Source organism: Tiliqua scincoides, chromosome 5, assembly GCF_035046505.1.
Source record: "Tiliqua scincoides isolate rTilSci1 chromosome 5, rTilSci1.hap2, whole genome shotgun sequence".
Classification (NCBI taxonomy): Eukaryota; Metazoa; Chordata; class Lepidosauria; order Squamata; family Scincidae; genus Tiliqua; species Tiliqua scincoides.
Window position 1 is genome coordinate 135,320,194 of NC_089825.1, and position 27,675 is coordinate 135,347,868.

At 44.5% G+C, this 27,675-nt stretch overlaps 1 protein-coding gene and 1 pseudogene across 1 annotated transcript; one reads left to right on the forward strand and one right to left on the reverse strand.

Annotated features, from left to right (window-relative positions):
• The first annotated feature begins 3,221 nt into the window (after positions 1 to 3,221).
• LOC136653717 (vomeronasal type-2 receptor 26-like) lies at positions 3,222 to 27,675 on the forward strand. The gene is made up of 6 exons (XM_066630599.1): positions 3,222 to 3,512; positions 20,181 to 20,359; positions 20,593 to 20,884; positions 22,445 to 22,834; positions 25,939 to 26,065; positions 26,774 to 27,675. The coding sequence occupies exons 1-6, from the start codon at positions 3,222 to 3,224 to the stop codon at positions 27,673 to 27,675; spliced, it is 2,181 nt and encodes a 726-aa protein (XP_066486696.1).
• Positions 9,968 to 10,086, reverse strand: LOC136654714 (5S ribosomal RNA; annotated as a pseudogene).

Genomic DNA, 27,675 nt, shown 5'->3' on the forward strand with positions numbered 1-27,675 from the left:
ATTAATTAATTAATTAATGATGTGCATGGTCTTCTCTGACAAGGTTCTCCTATTTATTTGACTTATGTCCCAAACCAATTCTGATATGACAGCGAAACTCACTTTCTGCCATCATAAACAGCACGGCAGTGCCATAAATGGTCATAAATGGCATTCTGCTACCAAGCGCAAGGGAACTGATGGGGTGTCTTTACCAGTACAGTCACCAAACCAGTAGTCCATCAAAATCAAACCACTCTGGCCACTGCATTCTGCACTAGTTGCAGCTTCAGAACCATCTTCAAGGGCAGCCCCACCTGGTTACTCTTGTGTAATGTTACTATAATGGTAATGTTACTCTTGCCCCTTTCCTCTCTAATGACAGTATAGCAAACCAGAACAAATATTTGGGCAGCAATCCTGTACGCATTTTCCTGGGAGTAAGCCCCATTAGGCTTACTTCTGAGTAGACACACAAAGGGTTGTACTATCATTGAAAATGACCTCCCTTTGCTCTTTGTGCATGCTAATGGCCTGCCCAGGCTGCGCTGTGGTGGCAGGATAGGCCCTGGGATGGGACGGTTGAGGATTGGGGCAGGGAGGGAGAGAAACCAGGGGCAGTTCCAAGGGAGGTGGATCCTGGCAGCAGTTACTTCCATCAGAATCCTATCCCCCATTTTCAGCCCAATCCACCCCCTTCTTCTCCTCGGACACATGCCAGCTGCATGGCACAGGTGACCAGAAGGCCTGCCAAAGGATGTATTCTTGGTCTTCTGGTTTCTACCCCCACCATGGCATGTAGCGCATGCTCCATTGGCACAACTGCATGCTGTGGAGTGGTGGGGAATAGGACTGGGTTGTTAGAGATCACAGTGAATTCAGGATCTACCTGTTCTTCCTTGCTACATTTTTCCCTTTTTGGAAATGTCACTTCCTGCCAAAACCCTTTTTGGCAAAAGCTCAGAGGCCCATGTCAGCTGTAATTGAATGGGTCACTGCCTGAATGGGAGCAAAGGGAGTACAATAACAGTACAGGTCCAGTTCAATAACAGTACAACCCTATGTGTGTGTACTCAGAAGCAAGCCCCATTGTGTTCAATGGGGCTTACTCCCAGGAAAATGTGTATAGGATTGCTGCCCAAGTTTTTGTTCTGGTTTGCTATACTGTCATTAGAGAGGAAGGGGACAATAGTAACATTACCATTTCAGTCCCAAGAAAGCCCGTTTCCTATCTGATTGAATTTTGGGGGTCATTGCATGGACTTCCCACTGAGTTATGGTCCTACAAGGGAAAAGCAAAATAATAATAATAATAAAAGGGCAAGACCTCCCAGTCATGTCTGCATCAACAAGTGTGGCACTCCTGATAATGTACGAATTACCAATACTTTGCAGTACTGATTATCTCCCCTATAATTATCACAATAATGGTAATTAGGTTTTCTTGGCCAAAAACTCCAGCAGCTTTGAAACGTCTCCAAAAAAATCAAGTCTGAGATGATTATATGAACACCTTTGTACCAATGACACTCAAGTCTATAGACTGAGATGGGTTGGGCTCTGTTGGCTTAAACTCTGAAAGTCGACCCCCTTGAGTTCTGTAGGTCTGTGGCTTTCCACTGACATGTAAGGAATTCTTTGGAAATCTTCTACCAGTGGTTCCCAAACTGTGATCTATGGCCCACCACTGGGTTCCAACCCAATTTTTGCTGGGTCACAAAACTGACAATTAGTCTAGGCTCGACAATTAGATTAAACTGTGTGCATCAAGGTTAAACAATTGCTACTTGGGGGGTGGGAGCCTATGGCCAAATAACCTTTATAGCTACAGAAGCTTGAATAGTTGGTAAAGCTTTTTCTTTTTTTTAAAGGTGGGTACCTATACTAAAAAGTTTGGGAACCACTGCTCTCGCCGGTGAAGACAAATCAGACCTGATCGTCCTGAGAATTGTACAGAGACACACAGGTTCATTTCTGAATGAAAGATGGGCGATGGAATGATGGGCTTTACACTCCTGATGCTGCTATTTATGGTGATGATGCACCCTCACATGGTGTGCAGAGTATATAATGTTCAGTGCACTGGAAATGATCCTCTCCTGGTTCCAAATGAGTGGTACCAACCCGGGCAGATCCTCATTGGTGGAATTGTGTCTCACATCTACTGCATTTTACCAGAAGTTTACTTTGACAAGCCCCCTTCGCAGGAGTGGATTGACACCCCAATGTAAGGATTTATTCCCAGTGAAGTTACTTTGGATGTTATTGATGTGATTTGGTATTTGTTGTTGATGCTCAGCTACGTTGTGTAAATGAACAGTAGATTATTTTCAGCTCTGAGTTTGGTCATTGAGCCCCAATAAGCTTTGTGAATTCTTGCTCTGGTTCTCAGAAATGCAGTTTCTCTTGTTTCATTTATGCCTTGAAGGGCTGGCCAGTAAATGATTGGGAATCAAAAGTCTTAGGGAACAAGCCTAACCCGGTCTACTCAGAAGTAAGTCCTATTTTGTTCAATGGGGCTTACTCTCAGGAAGGTGTGGTTAGGATTGCAGCCTTACTTTTTCAAAACTATCTTCTTCTACCATGATTGGTTCTGCTTATCAGTGGGGCTACAGCAAATGGTCTCTATGTGTGTGCATATAATTGCACACATATGATCTGAATAGTGAATATGGCAGAGGCAAAACCTGATCCCCCAGAAAACTCTAAACCAGAACAGGCTCCACCACAGCTGCTATTTGCCATGCAAAACTCAGCAAGCCCAGGCCAAAGACACATTTAATGACATATTTAATTTGTTAGAACTTGTTAGAGTGTCCTCACTCCTTATATTCATTCATCTAAATATATACAGGTGAGTCACTTAACGACAGGGATACATTCTCCGATCCCCATTGTTATGCGATCACAGTATTAAGCAAACATTCAGCCCAATCTAGTGCCTTTGTTGCATAGATGCTCCCAGCCAGATAATAGCTGGCAGCACAGTCTACTGGAGAAAGACCGACTCTGCATTAGGAGCAAAGACACTCTGCTGTAGGCTGTGGGAGACCTGGCTGCCTCATTCAGAGCCTCTTTGTTGCGCTTTGACCACTGTCGTATATGCGGTCCACCGTTAAGCGGACGGTTGATAAGCAACACATGTCTGCATAATAGAGCAAGACAGAACCAGTACAGTGTTAAGTTTATTTTATGCACCGTTGAAATCTCCCATGAAAAGTTCCTGTAACCCTATCTGCAGAATGGTGACAAAATTCTACCAGCACATCCTGGCTTTGGTGTTTGCAGTTCAAGAAATCAATGAGGACCCCAAGATTTTGCCTAATGTCACCCTCGGGTTTCACATCTATGACAGCTACTATGATGCAAAGTTGACTTACCGTACCACTCTGGACTTGCTCTTCAAAGCCCATCACTTCATCCCCAACTACAAGTGTGGGACCCAGAAAAATCTAAAAGGAATAATTGGTGGTTTGAGTAGTGAGACCTCCTTGCACATGTCAGCCATCATAGGTCTTTACAAGATTCCACAAGTAGGTATAAGGATGAAGATTTTTTTCTATTTTGTCCCATAATTTGAGCTGCTTTAATTTGTAATAGGTTAGTACTTGAATGGGAGACCGCCTGGGAATACCGGGTGCTGTAGGCTTATACCATAGTCTTTTGAGACTGAAGGTTGACAACCAATTTGTAATATAGTTACAGAATACAATGAAAATAGATGCAGGTTTATGTGGTAGAGATTTATGGCTTCAAGGTTGATCGGAATTCATCTTTAGTGAAGTGGATATCCAAAGAGCTTTACCAGTTAAAGAAGTGAGAGGAGGCTTTAAAAAATGTCATGAGCTCATATAGCAAGATAAAGCATAAAGTTTGAGAGCACCTCTGGCCTCTGCTGTGGTTATAAACAGAGGTGGCAGGTTGGCTTGTCCTAAGCCTGACTATAGTATACAGAAAAGGTCACAGAAAAGGTTCCATCTTATATAAGACATATCAAGAAGGCCACTGATCATTCTATATCTAGAAAAAAAAACACTTTAATTCTTTAGCAGCATAATGAGATTACATACATACAGGTAGATATGCACACATACTGTATATAGCATATACCAGTGTTTCTCAAACTGTGGATCGGGACCCACTAGGTGGGTCACAAGACAATTTCAGGTGGGTCCCCATTCATTTGAATATTACATTTTTAATATATAGACTTGATGCTACCATGATATGTGACTACATTTGAGGAAATGTTATAGACCTGTACTTTTAACAAACTACTATGTATATTCTTTTAACAATGATAGTAAAGGAAACTTACTCCTGGGTAAGTGTGGGTAGGATTGAAGCCTAGGATAGTTAAAAAATTTCCTGCTTGATGATGTCACTTCCGGTCATGACATCACTTCCGGTGAGTCCTGACAGTTTCTCATTTTGTCCTGGTGGGTCCCGGTGCTAAATATGTGAGAACCACTGGCATATACAATAAGTAGAAATGTTATTGAAACCAGTATTGCTTGGAGGAATTTTTTTAAAGAGTCAGAGATCTATAACAACATATAAAGGCATTTATGTATGGGAAAATTTAACATAGAAGTTGCTGGCCCATTACATTCTAAGTTCATTGAAAAGGAAGTTTTGGAAAAACTTCAGTTACATTATATCAATGTTTCTCACACTGTGGGTCAGGACCCAAAAGGTGGGTCGCAAACCACTTTCAGGAGGGGCCCCAATCATTTCAATATTTTATTTTTAATTGATTAGCCTTGATGCTACCATGGCATGTGATTGCATTTGGGGAAACGTTACAGATCTGTACTTTGAACAGGCTACCATGTATATGCTTTTAACAATTATAGTAAATGGGATTTACTCCTGGGTAAGTGTGGGTAGGATTGCAGCCTAGGATTGTTAAAATCCTGACAGATTCTTATTCTAAAATGTGGGTCCTGGTGCTAAAAGTTGAGAACCCCTGCATTATATGATTTGAAAGGCTGGCAAAGCTTTTAAGTGCCCATTTGGATAATAAATTTGAAGTCTTGCAACAGTTCTCCTTAAATGAGTGCCGAATTTCTAAAGCCCCCCCAAATCTTCTTTGGGAAAAAGTTGCAAGATTGCATCATGTATTAATTCCTCACTCTTACATCAACCCGCATTCACGGCAAGGCCCACTCTCACCAACCCAGTCCTTACCAGTCTGGGCAAGCAAAAAGGAAATGAAAATGACAGCAAAAAGAAAATGAAAAGATAAACAATCTCACTCTACGTGCTCCCATAAACTGCAATATAAACACTGCTACAAGGCCCATCCAATATTCCTTTTGCTCTTCTGATATACTGGCATTTATTGTCCTATGCTTTATTATAGTTTTCATATGGTTCATTTGAAACAGAAGTGCACACTCCTAGGGATGTCTTTTCCTTTTACCGCATGGTTCCCAATGAGGTCCTTCAGTACCAGGGAATTGTCCAATTGCTTCTGCATTTTGGGAAATGGATCGGGCTCATGACTTCCGATGATGATGGAGGAGAACATTTCTTGAAGTCCTTTGAGCTAATGCTTGTCCAGAGCGGGGTTTGTTCAGCCTTCACAAATAAATCTCCAAACCACCTCCATTTATTTCGCATCGGAGAAATGAACAACTACATTTTGGACAGTATTCCTGTTTTCAGGGACAGCAAAGCCAATGCCGTTGTGGTATATGGAGGTGGTGCAACTGTTAGGTGGTTGGCAGCCATTCTATGGGGTGCAAATTTGTTTCCTCTACTAGATCCTGAATGTAAAGACAAAACTTCCACTTCCAAGGTGTGGATTACAACAGCACAGCTTGATTATGCATTCTTGATTGTACAAAGGAGCTGGGACACAAATATGTTCCATGGGGCTATTTCCTTCACAATTCATTCGAAGGAGATGGTCAGTTTCCAAAAATTTCTCCAGACTATAAAACCTTCTACGGCAAAAGAAGATGGTTTCATTACAGATTTCTGGGAACAAGCATTTGATTGCTTCATGGCAGGCTGCAGTTCACAAAAAAACCACAATGATACATGCACAGGGAAGGAGAAGCTGGAAATCCTCCCAGGAGCATTTTTTGAAATGAGCATGACTGGCCACAGCTACAGCATCTACAATGCCGTCTATGCTGTGGCACATGCCTTGGATGCCATATACTCATCTAGAACGACCAGAAGAAAAATGGGTGATTGGGGCAAGCTAACCCTGCTGAATGTGGAGCCCTGGCAGGTAATAATTCCTAAGGGCTTGCATTCATTTAGAAACAGGTAGTTGCTTGAAATATCATGATGACCATCTTTCAACTTCTTGCTCCGTCCACCTAGCTCCATTCATGGATTCAGGGTATTTCATTCAACAACAGTGCCACAGATGAAGTTATATTCAATAAACATGGTGAATTAGAGGTTGGATTTGATATTACAAACTTGGTCACTTTCCCAAATAACTGCTATGTGAGAGTGAAAGTGGGGAGACTGGATCCCCAGGCCCTCACAGGCAAAGAGTTCACCATCGATGAGGACAGGATCCAATGGCACAGAGACTTGACTCAGGTGAGAAAATAACCTCATTGTCTCTGGCAGAATCCCATAATACCCACTGAAATGTGTGAGTTATAGACTTCAAGCCGACAAAAGGAAGACTTACAGTCCAATCCTACTTAACTGCCTGGGTGGTGATGTAGCAACATTAGTGCGGCTTCTGCTGCATCCTGTGCGAGAGTTTTGGCTGCTGGAGGCCACATTGGGGTAAGGGGACATTTGTTCCCTTGCTTCAGGTTAAGCCCTGATATCACTAGTGCAAGTCTTTATTGTCCCATATAGGCTGATCAAGCCCAGGAAGGGGGTTTGGATTCGGTGGGCACTGCCCCACCGAATCCATGCCCCTCCTAATCACCCGTGACCCTCTTAATCTTGATCCATCCATCCCCTACCTTATCACATCCCCCTTCCATCCTTTCCCTGACCTGTTCCCACCCTTCCTCCATCTCCCCCGTGCCCAGTTCATAGTTACAAAGCTACCTTCTACTGAGTCAGACCATTGACAGAGCTCAGCATTGTTTACAATAGGGGATGGTCTCAGATTCAGAGTATTTCCCAAGACTTAAGCAGAGATACGCAGCTTAGAGGGAAGGCTAGCTAAAGTATAGTTTCTACAGTGCAATCCATGATGATGGATACAAGTCATGGTTAGGTGGTGTATTCATGTCAAAAATTGGGCTGGCCTAAAACTAATGTTCTAATTTGTGGGGATGTCATTGAAAAATTGAGATGAGGCCATATTTTGGGGGAATTGGGTTTTCTCTATAACTTCTCAATAGTTTTTTGTTTTTTTTAAAATTCGGTTTTCTGTCATACACAATGTAGTTGTAAAATAATTTACACAGTGGTGCCCATATACCCCTTTAATGCTTTGGATACTGCTGCTAGTACTAGATTTTTATTTTATTTTATTTCCTCCTGCTTGATGAGACATCTGAGAAGTTACAGATATTATTATTAGAATTGTTACACATCATCTTCCACTTGATTATTGGCAAATTATCACAAAAAAAAATTCCATCAATTTTCTAGCCTATTTTATTTCCTATGTTCTGTTCTAAAATAGATACCCCCTTTATCTCTGTGTAATGAAAATTGTCATCCAGGTTACAGCAAGAAAAAAAAAGGAGGGGCAGAAATTTTGTTGCTATGATTGTGCTCCTTGTCCGGAAGGGATGATCTCAAACCAGAAGGGTAGGTGAGACATGGATGTAGCTAAAACGTTAGCAGCCATGGCATTCATCAAGGATCCAGATGGTCTGTGGGATTGACTCTGTGCAGTTTGATTTAGGACAGTGTTTCTCAACCAGTGGTACGAGTGGTACTGGAAGTACTCGTGGAACCACTGGACACTTGCTACCCGGCAGCAGAACCAGAAACAGCAAACAGCTATAGGAGGCTAGGCTCAGTGGGCACAGCTCCAAAGCATGTTTTTCCATGCTCAAAAAAGCCCTCCCATCAACCCTGGGACTCTTTCTGGTGTCTGTTGCTTTGCATCTGGCCACTCAACCCAGAAGTAACTGGTGATGGTGTCACCAGTAACTGGTGGTACTTTGGATAGGTGGACCATGTGAAATAGTACTGCAGAAGACAAACATTGAGAAACTCTGATTTAGAAGGAATTGAAATGCCTGCCATTGATGGGGTTTATGAGCCCAATCCTGGCCTCGGCACAGTAGCTTCATGCTGCCGCGCACTGTCACAAATGTGCTGTAAGGGACGTTTGCCAGACTTACCGCCGGGCTAATGCCTGTGCTAGCCCAGCACTGACTGGTGCTGGGCTAGCACCAGGTTAGTGCCAGGCAGGTGCCCAGCCTCCACTGCTTGGCAGTCTCAAGACCGCCGAGCCGTGACACTGTAAGTGGGGGTGGGGAGGAGGTGTTCTGGGGAGGGGGGAAGTGGGCAGAAGGCGGGGAGAGGGTGGGGAGGAGGCATGCTGGGGAGGCAGGGGTGGAGAGGGGGCGGACGGGAGGCGTGCTAGGGGAAGGGAGCAGGGTGGGGAGGAGGCATGCTGGGGAGGCGACCTTTTGGTCGGTGGTAAAGTGAGTAGCCCCATTGTGGGGCTGCTTCGCTTACCTGGGAGAAGGGGCTGTTCTCTGCGCCACTGCAGCCAAGCACCCCGTGCAGCTCAGGATTGGGCTGCCCGTTCTTAGATAATTGTGAGAAAAGAAGTGAAGGCAGGCATTTTCTTGTTGTGCAATTAGCCAAGTATTTGCTAAATGCGAGGAAGTGATATGTCACAGTTCCCATGCAGGTTTAATTCCTCAAAGCTCTTGATGCCGAATATTATATATGTAATCTGTTACCAGAGAAATGTCCAAGTAGTGGGCTCAGAAAAGATTTTAAAATATTCTTTTTATTGAGAACAATTGCAGTAACTGAGAACATTTGCAGTAACTTTAAACTAATCATGTTGCCTTTTCTCAGAAATTGATTCTTGTACCCATTGCCCAGAAGATCACTTTCCAAACAAGGGCCAAGACCAATGCATCCCCAAGACTCCAAACTTCCTCTCTTTTGAAGACCCTTTGGGTATCACTTTAGCTGCTTTAGCTCTTTTCCTTTCTCTGGTCACAACTCTGGTGCTTGGAATCTTCATTAGGCAGAGAGACACTCCCATTGTCAAGGCCAACAACCGCGGCCTCACCTATGTCCTCATCACTGTCCTTCTTTGTTTCCTTTCTTCCTTGCTCTTCATTGGAAGTCCTACAAGGTGGACCTGCCTCCTCCGACAAACAGCTTTCGGCATCATCTTCTCCATGGCCATTTCTTCTATTTTGGCCAAAACCATCATGGTGGTTGTAGCTTTCCTGGCAACCAAGCCAGGAAATAATTTCTGGAAATGGTTGGGGAAAAGATTGACACACTATTGTCTTCTCCTGCTCCTTTGTTCAAAATGGCTTTTGTGCTGTTTGGTTGTCTACTTCCCCTCCATTTCCAGAGTTGGACATGCAGTCTCTGCCTAAGGAAATTGTAGTGCAATGTAACGAAGGGTTGGTCACCATGTTTTATTGTGTCTTGGGTTACATGGGCTTTCTGGCCTTGGTCAGCTTCACTGTGGCTTTCCTAGCTAGGAAGTTACCTGACAGTTTCAATGAGGCCAAGTTCATCACCTTCAGCATGCTGGTCTTCTGCAGTGTGTGGCTGTCCTTTGTGCCAAGCTATCTGAGCACCAAAGGCAAGTACATGGTGGCTGTGGAGACCTTCTCAATCTTGGCTTCCAGTGCTGGGTTGCTGGGCTGTATCTTTGCCCCCAAATGCTACATTATTTTGCTGAGACCTGATTTGAACAAAAGAGAACTACTAATAAGGAGAAAGATGTGAATTAGTAATTACCCTTTCTCCCTGGTTTTGTTTCTTTTCTCAGAAGACTTTGAAAGCAGTCACTGGTCGTACTGGTTGGCAACCTTCAGTCTCGAAAGACTACGGTATAAGCCTACAGCACCTGGTATTCCCAGGCGGTCTCCCATCCAAGTACTAATCAGGATTGACCCTGCTTAGCTTCCAAGATCAGATGAGATTGGGCATGTGCAGGGTAACAGTGATGTCAATAAATATTGCTGAGACAGCTCATTTTAGTTGTGGTGTCATGTAACAGAGAGAAAGAATATTTCTAATTAAGAAGGTCCAAGTCCTTTGCCTTATAGGAATCCCCTTTGGCAATTTTGGTTTTCATTCTCACTCCTCTGCAATTCTAAACAAATGTGTTTGTGGTCAGATGCGTTGAAGGGAATATAATATCATGGCTTCACTGATGGGCAACCAAGTCCTAATGGAGCTGGCACTGCTGCCCACCCTGGGCCTCCCAGTGCCTTATAAAGCATTAGAAACATCGCTTCCAGTTTCATGGAGAAACCGGAAATAGCTTTTCTTTTTTACTGCTGGGCTCAGGTGACCCTCTGGAGGCAAGGGGAATCGAGCTTGCCTTGTCTCCAGAGGGAACTTCTGGGGGGGGGAGGGACAGGGGGCCCATAAACCCAATAAGTGAATCTGTAGATACGGGATCTTCTGCAGATCCCCCATATAAGCTTTCTTTTACTCATTGTGCTTTCTGTATGTAAGCTTTCTTCTGCTTCTGTATATCAATAAATCATCTTCCTCTCTGAAATGTATTGTGCTCTGCTACTCTCTGAACATGGAAAAAATAGAGGCTGGGTAGAGCAGCCTCTGAATTTTAAGATTGCATCCTAGGGGGTCACTGTGGGCCATGATGAACTTATCCTCCCCGATTACAATTCCATCTTCGAGCAGGAAGAAAGTTGCAGTGAGCTCTGACAAGCATGTTTGCTTCACCATTTCAGTAACTGATGACACTATGAGAGGAAGCCAGCAGGTTTGCAGATGTCATCATCGCCCCTGTAATTATCACAATGGGTTTACCTGGTTAATTGCTCAGTGGCTTCCAAGAAGTCAGGAGAGGGGAAAATACAAACAATGTGATATACAATGGTTATAAGTCATCCGCCCCCCCAAGAGTGCTACTGATAGCTAAATTTAGGGATTAGAGGCTGATAGGGCTGTGTCAGCTGAAAGTGCAACCCTTTTCCTTGCATATATTGGGCTTCAAATGATTCTTGGTTTGGACCCAAAGCTTTGGGAATACGGTTTAGGATACGACCACTTGGTGCTCCTTTTTAAAATCAGGTTCGTGCCAGTAACGTCGCTGTAGAGACACACGGGAGAGTGTACATCTAGAGGAAAGTGTGGCCACCGGGAGAGTCCCACTCTGATCTTGTTGCAGCTGCCACTGCTTCTGCTTCTGCTCCTGCTACTAACTCACCTAGTGTACAAAGAACATGGTACAAAGTGCACCGGAAATGAGCCCTTGGACATTCCAGAAGAGTGGTACCAGCCAGGGGAAATCCTCATTGGCGGAATGGCCACTTATAGTCTTTATCTTTTCCCCAACATGTTGTTCAAAAATGAGATCCAAGCAGCCTGGAGCCGCACCATGCTGGCTGGAAACAGGATCAGGATCCAACACAAGTTCTGGGTCCTGGCCGCACCCCCTGCTCTTTCCCCACTCGCCCATGGCCCCCCCACCCTCCCCCTGCCCCAAAACACCTCCTCCTCGTCCTCCCCATGTCCCTCCAACCCCCATGCTGGCCGAGCTAGGCCAGTGTGAGCCTACCTTGTTTCATTGGTGCGGAAGCTGGATGCACTTCAGGCCAACACTTGAGGAAGTGCAAATATGCTTTATGGCATGTTTGTGACCCTCCCAAGCTGGCACATTGGACTTGAGCCGGCCAAGTACCCTGTTAGGATTGTGCTCTTAGGAGCTTGACCAAGTGGCTAGGCTGGATCCTGAACGCCCTAATACACAAAAACACAGGTTCGTACAAGGTATTTTAGTTTTATTAAAGACAATAAGGTTACACAGACTAAAGGTTTAAGGCAGCAATTGTGAGAGGTACAGATATCTGGAAATACATCTGTATAAAATAACAAAACTAGCTTCTCATACTTAACTATCTCTCACCTGCGTCAGTCGACCACTGAAGAACAAGTTGGCTCCTAGGCTACCTGTGAGGCCAGGAGCCCATGAAGGACAACAGAGCCCAACACGAGTAGCAGGCAGGGCCACACTCAAGACCCCCTGCCCAAGGGGAACACATCACCACACCCCTCGAGGTCCTCTTTCTGTCCCTTTATTCTGAACTAGCCAACCAGGTTACTTGATGGCTGGAAACTTCTCAAAGAGGCTAGCTGCTAACACTGCTAGTTCATACCCCTCCCATACTGGAAGTGCACAGCTGGAACAAAACTCTTGATAAGAGTACCTTTGCCTGCAATTGCCTACTCCCTGGCTACCTAGCCCCCCTGGCCACTGAAGGAGAGATCACACATTCCTTTCGCATCAGCTTCCTCACAGCTGCAAAGAAACCATTACAATTCCTAAATTGGTTCAGGCCTGGGCCAAGATGTTAACCTGTTCATGACCGGCACCCCATGCAAAGTGCAGCACCTGGACGTAGGTGGTGGTGATGCGATAATGTCACCTCCAACTGCTTCAAGGGGGGCCAAATTTGAGCCAGGGGCAAGCAGGAGGATCTCCAACAGCAACGCTCTGCTTACCGTGCTCTCCTTGAGGTGCCTTGGCATGGAATCTACCATGCCAAAGCGTCAGCTACAGAGTGAGGTGCTGGCTGCAGCTGTGGGCACTTTCCTCACTGCCCCAGTGTGAGGCTAAATTGATTTGGCTAAATTGATCAAATCACCCTAAGGCTAGCCCTGGCTCTGGGTCCTAGGCTGCAGGGCCTTCTGGGTTCTTCCCAGTGGCTAGGCAGTCTGGAGATGGGGCATGCTGATCGAGGCCTCATTTGCCCGCTCCCCTCCACAAGCTTCTGCAGCCACAGTGGGAAGTCAGGCAGTGGGGCATGGCTCATGTCCCCATTTGTATGGGCTAGCTTGACTGCCTAGGTCTCTGGGCCACTGAAGATTATGCTGGAGCTCAGGAAAGAGCATAGTGATTGGCAGGCAGGCACAGCCTAAATGGGGCCAGGGCCAGCCAAAGGGAGTGACACCATGTCATGGGGATGAACTCTGAACCCAGTTCGACACTGGATGTCACCCCTCCTCGGGACACCTCTGGATGTTCATCATTCATACAATCTGTGTAGTGAGCATTTGTGGAAACATAATGCCAGGCATTGTCCATTCTTTCATTAGAATACCTTAAAAGATTTAAAATATCTGAAAAAAAAACTGTGTGTACCACTCTTTGCTCGACCCCAGAGGCCGCTGCACATGTTAGAATCTTCATTAGGCAGAGAGACACTCCCATTGTCAAAGCCAACAACTGCAGCCTCACCTACATTCTCCTCATCTCCCTCCTTCTCTGTTTCCTTTGTTCATTGCTCTTCATTGGACAGCCTAAAGGGGGGACCTGCTTCCTCCGACAAACAGCATTTGGCATCATCTTCTCCTTTGCTATATCTTCTGTTTTGACCAAAACCATCACAGTGGTTGTGGCTTTCATGGCCTCCAAGCCAGGCAATGTCTTCCGAAAATGGGTGGGGAAAAGATTGGCACTTTCTATTGTTTTGTCTTGCTCCTTGTTTCAAGTAGGTATTTGTGCTGTTTGGCTGGGTTCTTCTCCCCCATTCCCAGGTCTGGACATGCACTCATTATCTAGAGAAATTGTTGTGGAGTGCAATGAAGGATCAGTCGTCATATTTTACTGAGTCCTGATCTACATGGGCTTTCTGGCCTCAGTCAGCTTCACTGTGGCTTTCCTAGCCAGGAAGTTGCCAGATAGTTTCAATGAAGCCAAGTTCATCACCTTCAGCATGCTGGTCTTCTGCTGTGTTTGGTTGTCCTTTGTTCCAGCTTACCTGAGCAGCAAGGGAAGGTCCTTGGTGGCTGTGGAGATCTTCTCCATCTTGGCCTCCAGTCCTGGATTATTAGGCTGCATCTTTTTCCCCAAATGCTTCATTATTGTGTTAAGGCCTGATCTGAACAAAAGGGAGCAGCTCATTCAAAGAAATCAACAGAATATTTAATTGTCTATGTTCCCCATTCTCCCTATATTTTTAAGGTGAAACAGTTATTTATATGTCAGGATATGTATAAATTCTTACTTGCATGTGCACCATAACAAGCATGTTTGCTGGACCTTGAACTGATGTCTGTAAAGTACCCACCAGAAATTGGCACTCATGGGGTTAATAAAGATTTAACTATAAGATGGAACATTGCAATGTACTTATGGCAATAAAAGGAATGTGGAAGCAGAACTGATAACCTATAAACACAACTGAATAAAACAAACATCACCACTCATACAATTAGACTAAATAAGAAATGACCTTGTTAAAATAACTCAGTGCCTGACCCTAGATAAAAGTAGCACAGATAGTAAAGAATCAGACTGGGACGGGTGTTAAAAGAACAATGCTCTTAACCGGACAACCAAACTCGGGACATTTCTGTCCAGGACTTGTTTCCTGTAGGGTGAATACTAGAAAGTCTTGCGCTCATTCCCATTTACAGTGCAGGTATAGGCCATAAGTTCTGTTCTCTGCTCTGTGGTGTGAACCTGAAAAATATCAAGGAGACCAGCAGATACCTTATGGGTACAGTGAAAAGAGTAAGGAGAAGCATTTCACATTCTATGTATGCAGTTATTCCAAAATCCAGATAAATCCGAAATCCAGATACCTTCCTGTCCCAAGCAGTCTGGATAAGAACATAAGAACAGCCCCAGTGGATCAGGCCATTGGCTCGTCTAGTCCAGCTTCCTATATCTCACAGTGGCCCACCAAATGTCCCAGGGAGCACACCAGATAGCACATAAAGGATACTCAACCTGGAGGTAAATTCGAGAGTAGACTCAGAGCCAGTGTAAAACACTCAGAAACAGTGTTTTACAAGGGCCTACACCTGTTACCTACTGTCCAGAATTGCCTGTTTCCCTCTTCAGAATTTAACCTTCTGACCCAGTTTCCTGTGGATACAAGTTTTCTTGTGGCAGGTGCAGAAAAGAAGGTGAAAACTGTGTGTTTTGAAATAGCCTGATTAGAAGAAAAAGACCCATTGTGCTGATGTGGTGGAAATTAAAGTTTATTCAAATATACATGCACATCATAGGAAAACCTGTCTCACAATAGCTCTCAATCAATCAATCACAAAGGCAGGCCGATCTGAGCTGCACTCTCTGCTTCAACTACTTGGGCAGCAAACAATACACACCTCCCTGTGGAGAACACGGTAAGACGCCTCTCCCCCCATAGAAAGTGTGACCTGTCCCCCTGCACTGGGCTTGCTATGCTACTGGCCCTGCCATCAAAGAGATGGACTGATGAATTAGTCCATACTATGGTCAGCATTTGTCTACAGCAACCAATGCTAATAGGCTAGTTGTATCCTGGATTAATATGTGCTGGTCCAATGTGCCCTGGCCAGTGGAGACCCTGGATATTTGCGTATTTGTATGTATGTGTGTTTTGTTCTGTTGCATCCTATTATAACTGGACAAAACCGTAACTGGGTAATAAACCCTGTTACATATTCTAAACCTCTTATCCCAGCCTCTTAATCCCAACCTCCATTTGTGTTTTAAAAGTAAAAAACAAATGTACAACTAATATAAATATACATGTACTGGGACACAAATGTCTGGGAAATGAAAAGAAGAGGTGCCAATGTCCAACAGGGCACAATGGACTGGGACACAGTTGTCCAGACCAGTTCTGTCACTCCAACCTGTCACTGCAACCAACACTGAACATGGGGAGAGATCCTTCCTGTGGTTGCCATTCTGAAACATTCCAAGATGGCAAAAACAGAAAGGATTTCTCCGTGCTCAGCATTTGTGGCAGGAGATAGCACTGATAACACAGGCCTACAAGACTGAGGGTCAGAAATGTTTTTCCCAAAAGTGAAAATTGGGAGGAATCTATCTCCCCCCCCCCATCAGCTCACTACCCACTTGCTCTATTGCCTCCCCCCCAGTCAGTGGCATAGCTAAGACATCTGCTACCTGGGGTCAAAGAAGATTTTGTAGCCCCCCCCCCCGCATGACAAAATCAAATTTAATTAAATAAATATTAAGTTATTGGTTCCATGCTGTATCATAATAACATCTCATTGGCACTCAGAACAATCAGTCTCATAGGTCAAAACTCAAGGTAAGCAAATCCACTTTTTGTTCCACACAAGGCAGTTGTGTTTTCATTTTATGGTTAATTGGCCATAACATTTGATAGAATATAGACATTCTGGTGCAGTTTATTTCATTGCATTCAGCATAAAATTACCTTTCCAATGATATATAACATCGTGGTATTATTCATACAGGCCAAGATCTTCACAATTTTGGTCACTAGTGTCAAGCTCAACATGTTGCTCCCCCAAAGCTTGATGCCCAGTGTAGCTGCTACCCCCTGCACCCCCTTAGCTATGCTACTGGGCACAATCCTATCTTGCACTGGAACAGGCAAGCCAGGAGACTGTATCCAGCACGAGACAGGGCTGCAAAGTGGCTCAGCCAAAGATAAGGGGAAACTCTTCCCCTTACCCCCTTTTAAACCAGTGCAGCCCCTATAGGTCTCCTGGGACTTGTGCCAACTCAGGAGGTCTGGCTGTAGTCAGTTTCATTGTGGCCTTCTTTGCTAAGAATCTGCCCAACACTTTTAATGAAGCCATCACTTTCAGGATGTTGGTGTTTTGCAGTGGGTGGGTCTCTTTTGTTCCAACCTATGAAAGCACCAAAGGGAAATCCATGGTGGCCGTGGAGATCTTCTCCATCTTGGCCTCCAGTGCTGGATTACTGGGTTGCATTTTTGCTCCAAAAATGTGTATAATCCTGAGACCTGAACTGAACAGTAAGGACCAGCTGATAAGAAGAAATAAGTAAAATTCTAATTGACTTTTTGGTTGACTTCAGTAGGAGGCACTTATTTATGTTGGGTTCAGCGTAATCTTTTTCCTTTAAAATTTTCACTCATTCTTGTGTTCAGCTGGTGGTATTATTCTTGCAACAAATCTATTATGGTGGTTATTTTAAAACTGTAAACACTTTTTGAATGCAAATTTCACCCATATGACATCCCAAATATTTCACTAATATTGTGTCATCTGATTATTTAAAATGAGCCTCACACTAGGATTTTTTCCTTAAGGCATCACCTGATCCCAATATAGAATTTGACAGAAGAGCTGACATTTTTCAGTAGTCCACTGAAGCTTCCTTGATGGAGATAACCCAAGAGGAGGGGAGAAGCCACTGAGCTTGTGGGATGAAATATCCTCCCCCACCCACACTTGCATACCTGATGAATAGAACTGACATGTGAGTTTGAAAAAGAACCAAGGAAGCCTCTTGAGACAAGATGCAGATGAATGGGAAGCTGCCCAGGAGTGCTGAGACAAGCACTGTGGGCTGGAGGACCAGTTCTGGGAACCCCATGTGAGCTATTGCAGACCTGCTTGGCCAGCATGTTGCTTTGCCTCCATCTTATGCTGAAATTTTATATTTGGAATATAAATAATTTTATATTTATATTTTATTTCCAAATAAAATCAAATACTTAAATACCAAGTTTAAATACCAAGTTTATGACCTCTCCACCAAAGGTAGCTGAGAATCATTACACAGCATTTTGCCAGATTCTCAGTTCAAGCTTCACTTTATGCCCACTTTAAACTAATTAGCTTCCCTGGGTTCCCCAACAGTGGCCCTATTTCTGCCCTGCAGCACTGCTGGACCCCACCACCAGGGTAGCTTACCTGTGGAAACTGCAGAGGTCCTCCTTCCTCCCCTCTCCTGCCAGCAGCTCCTCCCACCACTACAGCAGCACCTTGGTCCTCAGCAGGTCTTGGGCATAGCAGCCACACACCAAGCTCAGTGTCTCCAGCAGTCTCCTAAGTCCATTAGCCCATCAGCAGTTCCAGTAGTCAATTTGCTCCTCAAGCCACTCTCCAGCTTTCCTCCTTCTACTACCCACACCAAACTCTCTCTTCATCAGGTGCTTTTATACCTGAGGACCCTATTGCCTTCAAGTGGCTGCAGCTGTGCAGCACACCTCTACTGAATGCCCAGGCCTTACCTCACCTCTTAAGGGGGCAGAGGCCAGGGCCCACAGGCTGGGACATTGCGACGCCCCAGTTTGAAAAGCCCTGGGTTATGGGATTGGTTGTGGTGGGGTCCTACCTGCCATTCTGTGTTTGAATCTGTACTTTTACATTTCTTCATGGCTTAAAATGTGCTCTTTTGCTGAAATGTATAAAAGAATATCTGGCTCCAGACTTCTCCCATTTCCCAGAAGAGCAGAAGATGCATTCCATTCATTTGTGTGTGGGACACACATACACACACACACACACACACACATATTTGAATTTATACACTCATCACATTATCCCCCCAGCTGCTCTGAATCATCATACAGATCAGGGAAGCATATGCTATTTTGTTATTACATTGCATTCAATAAAATTTACAGCCCGATCCTAACCCAATCGTAGTGCAGCAATCCAGAGACATTGGTGTGGACTATGCTGTACCTGGCAGGGAATTTTTGGCTTCTGGAGGTCTCCTCAGAACAAGGGGACATTTGTCCCCTTGCCCTAGGGTAAGCCCCAGTAGCTGTTATGTGTCAACTCTGACCTGCAGCAGTTGTATTGTTGGCACAAATCCTCGTTGATCTATGCAGGTGAATAGGGCCGGGTGAGGGAGATAGGATTTGGAGTTCACCGCAGCTGAATCTGTCCTGTCCCCTTATGAAGCCTGATCTGCTAGTCCCTGCTCCTCCATGTTCTGCCCCCTTCCTGCCCTCCCCTCACCCTGTTCTGCCCCCTGAACCAGGCTTATCTGCTCCAGTGCCCCTCTTGTCACTCTGCGGGTGCGCACAGGAAAGCTCCAGCCCTCCTACTGGTTCTCCAGCTCTGTGAGAAGTGCTTTATGGCACTTTTTAGCAGCCTGCACCAGCAGAGCATGTGTTCTGCCAGCATAGGCCTTGGGCTGTAGATCAAGTCTCACTGAAAGCAAGAAAGCTCACTTCCATTGGATACAAAGGTAGACTTTAATGGGTCATATGGGGAGTCACCACCTAAAGTAATTAAGGTTTCTGGCTCAAAAATATCATGCTTTTAAACTTTGTCATAAAGCTTGAGGGTAAAACACTGAATGAGCAAGTCATGTGCCAAAACAGTGGGCATCCCTGCTTCTGCCTTTGCTACCGATTCCCTTTTATGGGAGATGTCAGGGATTGTTCACGGACAGCGTTTGTTCCATGTGCGTCTGTCTACTCGACTGATGAGGTAGGGAATACTCCTTTCTTTTCAGCAATGTAGAACACAGTCACATCTGCTGCTGACCCAGCCTTGAGGTGAGCCTGAGCAGGTTGCATCAGCAAAGGGTTGTGAGGGTTTTGAGGGAGTGTCAGATTTGGGCAGGGGGACCAGATACAGTGGAGACCAGAGTGCCTATATCTTTATCCATTTTATTGAAGAGGGAATGTTGGCAGGTGCCGTTTTTTAAATCCTTCCATCTTGAGCTGCAGCTGATAAAATTCCTTCTTCTATACTCTGGTTAAAAGTATAGCCACTCTGTCCTTCAATGTAATGCCACCCTGGTTACATTCACCCCATATCCACCCCATATCACCACTGTGCAGAGCCCTTCCACAGATGCATGGTGTTGGGGCAGGACCTCCAGGTATTTGGCAATGACAACACATGTCATTGCCATGTCTGGATAGTTGAGCTCCAGGCTGTGTGGAGTTTGACTTTGGGTTATACTATATTAGTATATTAGTATATTATTAGTATATATTAGTATATTATTAAATACTAGGGGACAGAGAAGAGCCAGATAGGAAAAACATGTTATTGACAAAGCTTTTGGTCCCCACAGCATCACACTGATTGCAATGCTCTGGAGACCGCTGATAAATGCAATTATCTCACAATGCTGCGATGTCTTCTCCATCCTGGCAATGTTCACAAGGCTTTCAGAGACCATACACACATGCTAGGTAGCAGGCCCTGAAAGCTGGGGCCTTGGCTGATATTGCATGATATGAAAGTCTTGGATGATATTGCATGATAATGAGTTCTAGGAGATTCTGCATGACAAAGCTGTCAAGATGCCTGATTCCTGGTGGTTTTTGTCTTTCCTGCTATTGCTGCTCCTGTTACCTCAGTCTGAGTTCAGGGCACATCCTCCTATGTGCAGCGTGAATGATCCCATCCACATTCAACACCAGTATTACCAGCCAGGTGATGTTGTCATTGGTGGAATCACTTCTCAGCTCTTCTCTCCATCTTTCGCTCCACTTCAGTTCAACGAGGATCCCAAGAGAATTTTTATGATTGAGTATGCGTAAGGAAATCTGTGTTCCCTCTTTAATCTAGTGCCTCTTATAGGCTCAGAACAGGAAAAGGGCAAAGGAATGGGTGATCTGCTCATCTCTGGTACTGAGAATCCCAAATTGAAAGATATATGTAGCGATTGATAGTGTGGCTTGCTTTTGGTGAAGACCCACCAGCAGGAGTCATCAAGTAGGGAAAGAAGTTCATGTAGCACATAATCTGGCTTCTGCTTTTGTTTTTTAGTTCTGTGCCCAAGAATTACCAGCATGTCCTGTCCTTGGTGTTTGCTGTGAAGGAGGTTAATGAGAACCCCCAGATTTTACCCAATGTCACTTTGGGGTTCCACATCCATGAAAGTTACTTTAATGCAAGGATGACTTATCAGAATACTCTGAAACTCATCTCTGGTCATAAGAAGACTGTCCCCAATTACAAATGTGATGTTCAGAAGAATTTGATAGCTGTCATTGGGGGCCTGGACTCTGATATCTCCATCCACATAGCCACCGTCTTAGGCATCTACAAGATCCCACAGGTACAGTGAGTTTGTAGGGAATGCAGCGTTCATGACTAAGGTATAGTAGAACAGTGTTTCTCACACTGTCGGTCAGGACTCACTAGGTGGGTTGCAAGTCAATTTCAGGTGGGTCCCCATTCATTTCAATGTGCATTTTATTTTTAAGAACTTAGATTTGATGCTACCATGGTATGTGACTGCATTTGGGGAAATGTTACAGAACTGTACTTTTAACAGGTTACTATGTATATGCTTTTAAGAATGATAGTCAATGGAGCTTACTCTGAAGTAAGTGTGGATAGGGCTGCAGCCTTTGGGATATTTGGGGAACAAGCAATTGCTTGGGAGTGTTAGAAGGTTCTTTATTTTAAATAATTTTTTTAACTTATATTGTAAACATTTTCTTTCTTACTTGATTTGATTTGATTTGATTTTGTCATAATTTTTATTTTCTATGTGGGGATGTTAGAAATTTTTCTGCTTGAAGATGTCACTTCCAACCATGACATTAGGTCCAGGTTAATGACATCACTTCCGGTGGGTCCCAACAGATTGTCATTCTAAAAAGTGGGTCCCAGTATTAAAACATTTGAGAACCATTACTAGAGAATAAACCCTGACCATATCTGATGAAGAATTAATGGTAGTTAGGAAATGAGAGAATTAGCATAAATATGAGAGACAATATTGACAGGACATGTGTGCTTTGCAAAGAGAATATGGATGACTGAGAGTGACACTAAATTGAGTGCTGGGAGAGTTAGAACAGACAAAAGAAAATATTTCTTTACTCAGCGTGTGGTTGGTCTGTGGAACTCTTTGCCACAGGATGTGGTGATGGTGACTGGCCTGGATGCCTTTAAAAGGGGATTGCACAAGTTTCTGGAGGAAAAATCTATTATGGGTTATAAGCCATGATGTGTATGTGCAACCTCCTGATTTTAGAAATGGGCTATGTCAGAATGCCAGATGCAAGGGAGGGCACCAGGATGAGGTATCTTGTTATCTGGTGTGCTCCCTGGGGCATTTGGTGGGCCGCTGTGAGATACAGGAAGCTGGACTAGATGGGCCTATGGCCTGCTCCAGTGGGGCTGTTCTTATGTTCTTATGAAGGGTTCACGCATAGAAACCCAGTTTGTTGTTGTTGTTGTTGTTGTTGTTGTTTTGCTAACTTGGCATGGCTGGACAAACAATTATCAATTCTATTTGAGAATTACATTTGGCAAACAGGCAATTCTAATTTAATTGCTTTTGATTAGGTCACTAAAGGCAGGGTCTCTGTGAACCTTGTAATGAAAGAGAGAGGTAAAATGCACTAGTGGTCTTCAACCTTTTTTGTGCCATTATGTAGTATTGTGAATAGATAGGGATCCTGGATCTCAATGAAGTTTACTGGCTGACTGTGACTCTCTCTGAGCACAGCTTCCCTCACATCAGTGTTCTGACAGTAAAGTGAAAGTTAAAACCATGGGATGCTTCATGGGATGTCCTAGAGGATGACTGAGATGCAAATGTAATACATTGAACTCCAGTTCAACACATTATTCTCCCTCATTGCTGAAAATCCTTCCTGCACAGGTCACCAATTGCTTATTTTATCAAGAAGCGGGTACTGTGGCTCAGCTTTCCTCTTTCTACAAAATGGTTCCTAATGAATCCCATCTGTACACTGGGATTGCCCAGCTTCTGCATCATTTCCAGTGGAAGTGGGTCGGGATCATTGCCATGGGTGATGACAAAGGAGAACAGTTTGTGCACACTTTGGAAAACCTGCTTATCCTGAACGGCACCTGCACTGCTTTCGTCAAAAGAATGCCACCCCAGGGTGATCTTATAGATGTTTCTAAAGTAATCGAGAACTACTTTAACCTGATGGAGTTCCTAGGCACTTCAAATGTGAACGTATTGGTTGTCCATGCAGAGACCAACACCATGTCGGCCTTGCAGTGGCTTTTTGTACTGGGTGAGGTATATAGTATGAAACATATACACAAAGTGTGGGTGATGACCATCCACTGGGATTTCTCCTTGGAGACATTTCACAGAGATCTGGATATACAAGTCTTCCATGGTGCCTTGTCCGTTACAACTCAGTCCAAGAAGGTGCCAGGGTTCCAACATTTCCTTCAGACCCTCAATCCTCACTCTGACAAAGACGGGTTTATCAGGCTGTTCTGGAAGCAGGCATTTGACTGTTTATTTCCAAGTACCAATATGGAGAGGGATAACAGTGAGAATTGCACTGGGGAGGAGAAACTGGAGCGTCTTCCTGGGCCTCTTTTTGAAATGAGCATGACCAGCCAAAGTTATGGCACCTACAATGCCGTCCATGCAGTGGTGCACGCTTTGCATGCTGTGCATTCATCCAGAATGAAAGCCCAAATCATGGCAGGTGGAGACCATCAGGACCATTCTGAACCACATCTTTTGCAGGTGATGCCTCATATGGAAGGCAGCTCTATTGTTTCATCAAACTACCAAAATGTGTAACGAGGCTGCTCAGCTCATGCACCAAGAGCACTATATTCATTATCATGGAACTTTACTTAATGAAAGGCATGGAAAAGGGAACATTTCCACAACATTATCTTATAACTGCACCTTCTTTGAAAGAGAAAATCTGGAGCATTGGAAAGCTGCTATCAAAGGAAGTTTGTATGTAGTTACACAAAACACATTTATGGTGCAGTCCTATCCACATCTACTCAGGGTTACATTAGAAGTAGAGTTAAATACTTCCAAGTTAGTGTGCATACAGATTATGCCGAGGTATCCATGGGGGTTCTACAGATAAACAAATCCACAGATTTGGCATGCGTAAATGTGTAATCAGATCTGCAGGTTTTAGTACGTACAAGCCTCCAGTCTGGAGGATATTTAGGGGAGGTCTTAGAGTGGGTTTTTTTTTATCAAAACTGGAAATGATAATGTAAAATCTGAAAAGGCCTTTGGAGGCTGGGAGACTGGGAAGTCTCCTGGGAGGCCTCCCACAAGACTGGGAAGATACTTTTGGAGGTCACATTAGGATGGTCAACATTGGGCCATATCTGGCCCAACATGTGTCAGGAGATCCATGTTGAGTCAGTTTGGCAGATAAAAAACGCCATAGATAAACAGACTCAACCTGTACATACATTCATTAAGGCACAATCCTAACACCTTATGTCAGTGCTTTCCAGCAGTGACATAAGGACAATGCAGCTCTGAGGTAAGGGAACAAACATTCCCTTACTTTGAGGAGGCCTCCGTGAGTGACACCCAACTGCAGGATGCAGCACATGTCCTATTGGCACCGCTATGCCAGTGCTGGAAAGCACTGACATAAGGGGTTAGGATTGCACCCTTACATACATACATTTCTATATTTACAACATGACTATGAGGCCATGTATGTGAGTCTGTTCCAATGAGAAGAATTGAGAAGATACATTCCTTGTGCAATCATTCCTTGTGCGCATCATTCCTTGTGCAATCTCTTTTGGCTTTTCACTGCAGCTTCACTCTTTTCTGAGAAGAGTCTCGTTTAACAACAGTGCAGGGGACAAGGTCTCTTTTAATGAGGATGGTGAACTGGTAGCAGGTTTTGATATTATCAACTGGGTTACTTTCCCAAATCAATCCTTCTTCAGAGTGAAAGTGGGGAAAATGGATCTGCAAGCTCCATGGGGCAAAATGTTCTCCATTAATGAGAAGAGCATTGTTTGGAATAGAAGATTCAACCAGGTAGGATTCAACTGGGGGGGACTCAGGTTCACAACCAAATGGGAAAGTACTGACCTTTTGATTATCCCTAATGTCCTGCTGGGTGAATTCCACTTGGTTGCACAGAGGCTTATGTTCAGCGAAAGGATGATGTCTATGGCCAACTCTTAAAGATAGTAGCCCTACCTAGGTGGGCCAGTTTAATCCTTTAATGCCATCACACATCCAAGAGTAGGTCACAGTTTTCTAAGAGCTTGGCAAGGTGAACTGAGAATAATGGAGCCTTAGTAGAAGCTCTGCAGAACGGACTTTTATTCATTGTGCATAAATACATGTTTTTCTCTTACCTCCTGGCTCACATTCATCACCATGTTTGTGAACAACGATAAGAAAAAAGCAGATTGTGGAAATGGAGACATAAGTCAGGTTCTTGGAACTTTTTGGCTTCGTTATCTTTTCATTCAAATAATCGTTCTAGTTGTTATACATTTGAAAGCACCAGGAGATCTCTGGTTAGGGGACAGGGTGCTATCTCCAAAGCCAAAGGAGGAGGGCATCTTGTGGTCAAAGAGATATGTTTTAAATTCCTGGCCTGGTTTGCCTACCTCTCCCTATGATTTGCAGATGGAAAAGAAATGCTGCAGAGGTAGATAATATTTTAAAGTCATTTAGTGCACGCCAAATTCCAACCACTTTATAAGGCCTGATCTGCCTTCATGGATCAATGCAGACTGTGCAAGTTATTGAGCTGGTCCAAGTCCACATTGAACCACAGTTTGAGAAGCACTGACTTTGAGCACATTGCACCAGTTCAGCTCCAGAAACAGCATTGCTTGTAATGGAAAGAATTATATGACGATATCTCTGTGACAGTGGCATAGTTAGAGGGGGTGCAAGGCCACAAGTTTTGCAGGGAGCCTCGCTGTGGCATGCAAGCCGCCCCTCCCCCTCCAGCCCCATTCTGGGCAGTTGGGAGCAAAACAGAGGGGAACACCTTCCTTTTGCTCTCCCTGCCTGGAATGGATCTGAAGGGGAGGGGCCACTTGCATGCTGTGGTGAGACTCCCTGCAAAACGTAGTGCTTGCACCCCTTATAGCTAAGCCACTGCTCTGTGATTCCAAGGATCTTGACTAGATCCTTAATTGCAGAATATAACCAGTTCAGTATATTTGCTTAAGTTGTGGTGGTGGTGGTGGTGGTGATGATGATGATGATGATGAACTATATGAGAATATCCAAGGTCTTTGGGAAGGACTCCATATTCAACAGGCTAAATCCAGTCAAACACCTCTGGTGGGCTGTGCATAAAAATAAACATGAAAATAAAGTTCTAAAAGGAAATGCATGCTTTATCTCTAATTTATGGTCAGGTTCAGCCCCTTGCTCTGTGTAACGACCAATGCCATCCCGGTTACAGCAAGCAGCGGAAGGAAGGGGAGCCGTTTTGTTGCTATGACTGTGCTCCATGTCCAGGAGGGAAGATCGCAGGCCAGAAAGGTAAGAGACATTCCATGAAGAGGGACTACTAAGCCCACACTCATACCCAGGTCCACCTACTCACCCATGCTCTAAGAAGGAGTGGTAGAAGGGCAATCCATCTAGTCTCCCAATATCAATGAACTGTGGTCTCAGGGTCAAACTGCATGGTAAGAAGATCAAAAGGCCCATGCTTTTATTGATGTTTCCTTAAACTGGTAAAAGGGAGCGCTGTCAGAGAGCTCAATACCAAGGCTGAGGCGTATTGGGCTTTAGCTCTTAGCCCCTGTCATGGTTCCAGTCCAATAATGTGCAGTCCTCCATACTTTTCATCTACCTCCGCACATGTTAGCTCAATGAAAAAGAACAAAAGCCTAATCTGAATTGATGCCTTCTTTATAACACATAGCTTGGCCCTTAGAAAAGATTTTGCTTTAAAGCTGAGGTCTTAGAATAATAGAATCATGGAGTTGGAAGGGACCTACATGGTCATCTAGTCCAACCCCTTACAAATGCTGTGCTTTCAGGCAAAGAAGTGAAACAAATTTATAATATACTAAAGGAGTATAAGTGCTATCAACAGATTTTCTTAATCCTATGTATAAGCATAAACTGTATGATATTAAGATCCTATAGTGTTCTATGAGCATTGATCAATGTTTGCTTTTGAAGCAAGCTTAAAACTTGTCATGTCAGATAGATTGAACGAGGTTAGTTTGTTTTTTATAGATATGAGTGACTGTTCCCAATGCTCAGAAGATCAGCGTCCCAACAAGGAGAGAAACCGGTGCCTTCCCAAAGGGCTGAACTTCCTGTCCTACGAGGATCCCTTGGGCTTCGGTCTGGCAGCTCTGGCTCTGTCTCTGTCCTTGATCACAGGCTTGGTGCTTGGAATCTTCATCAAGAATCGGAACACCCCCATTGTCAAGGCCAACAACTGGAACCTCACCTACTCTCTGCTCCTCTCCCTCCTGCTCTGCTCCCTCTGCTCCCTCCTGTTCATTGGCCGGCCTCAGCTACTCACCTGTTACCTGCGCCAAACCGCTTTTGGCATCGTCTTCTCCATGGCGGTTTCCTCTGTTCTAGCCAAAACACTGACTGTGGTTCTGGCTTTCATGGCTACGAAGCCAGGATCCAGGATGAGGAAATGGGTGGGGACCCGGCTGGCAAACAGTGTTGTTTTCTGTGGCTCCTGCATTCAGGCAGCTCTCTGCATGTCATGGCTGTGCACAGACCCCCCATTCCTAGATGTGGACATGCATTCCCTCCCTGAAGAAGTCATAGTGGAATGTAATGAAGGCTCAGCCAACATGTTTTACTGTGTTCTGGGGTACATGGGGTGTCTGGCTCTCATCAGCTTCATTGTGGCCTTCTTTGCTAGGAATCTGCCTGACTCTTTTAATGAAGCCAAATTCATCACCTTCAGCATGTTGGTGTTTTGCAGTGTGTGGGTCTCTTTTGTTCCAACCTATCAAAGCACCAAAGGGAAATCCATGGTGGCCGTGGAGATCTTCTCCATCTTGGCCTCCAGTGCTGGATTACTGGGTTGCACTTTTGCTCCAAAAATTTACATTATCATCCTGAGACCTGAACTGAACATCAAGGACCAGCTGATAAGCAGGAAAAAGTAA

Excerpts from the sequence above, each read along its gene's own strand:
- LOC136653717 (XM_066630599.1), top strand. The coding sequence starts at position 3,222 with ATGGTGACAAAATTCTACCAGCACATCCTGGCTTTGGTGTTTGCAGTT. Across the intron at positions 20,360-20,592 it reads ATTTTTATGATTGAGTATGC|TTCTGTGCCCAAGAATTACC; the intron begins GTAAGGAAATCT and ends TTTGTTTTTTAG. Across the intron at positions 22,835-25,938 it reads GGCTTTTTGTACTGGGTGAG|GTTCAGCCCCTTGCTCTGTG; the intron begins GTATATAGTATG and ends ATTTATGGTCAG.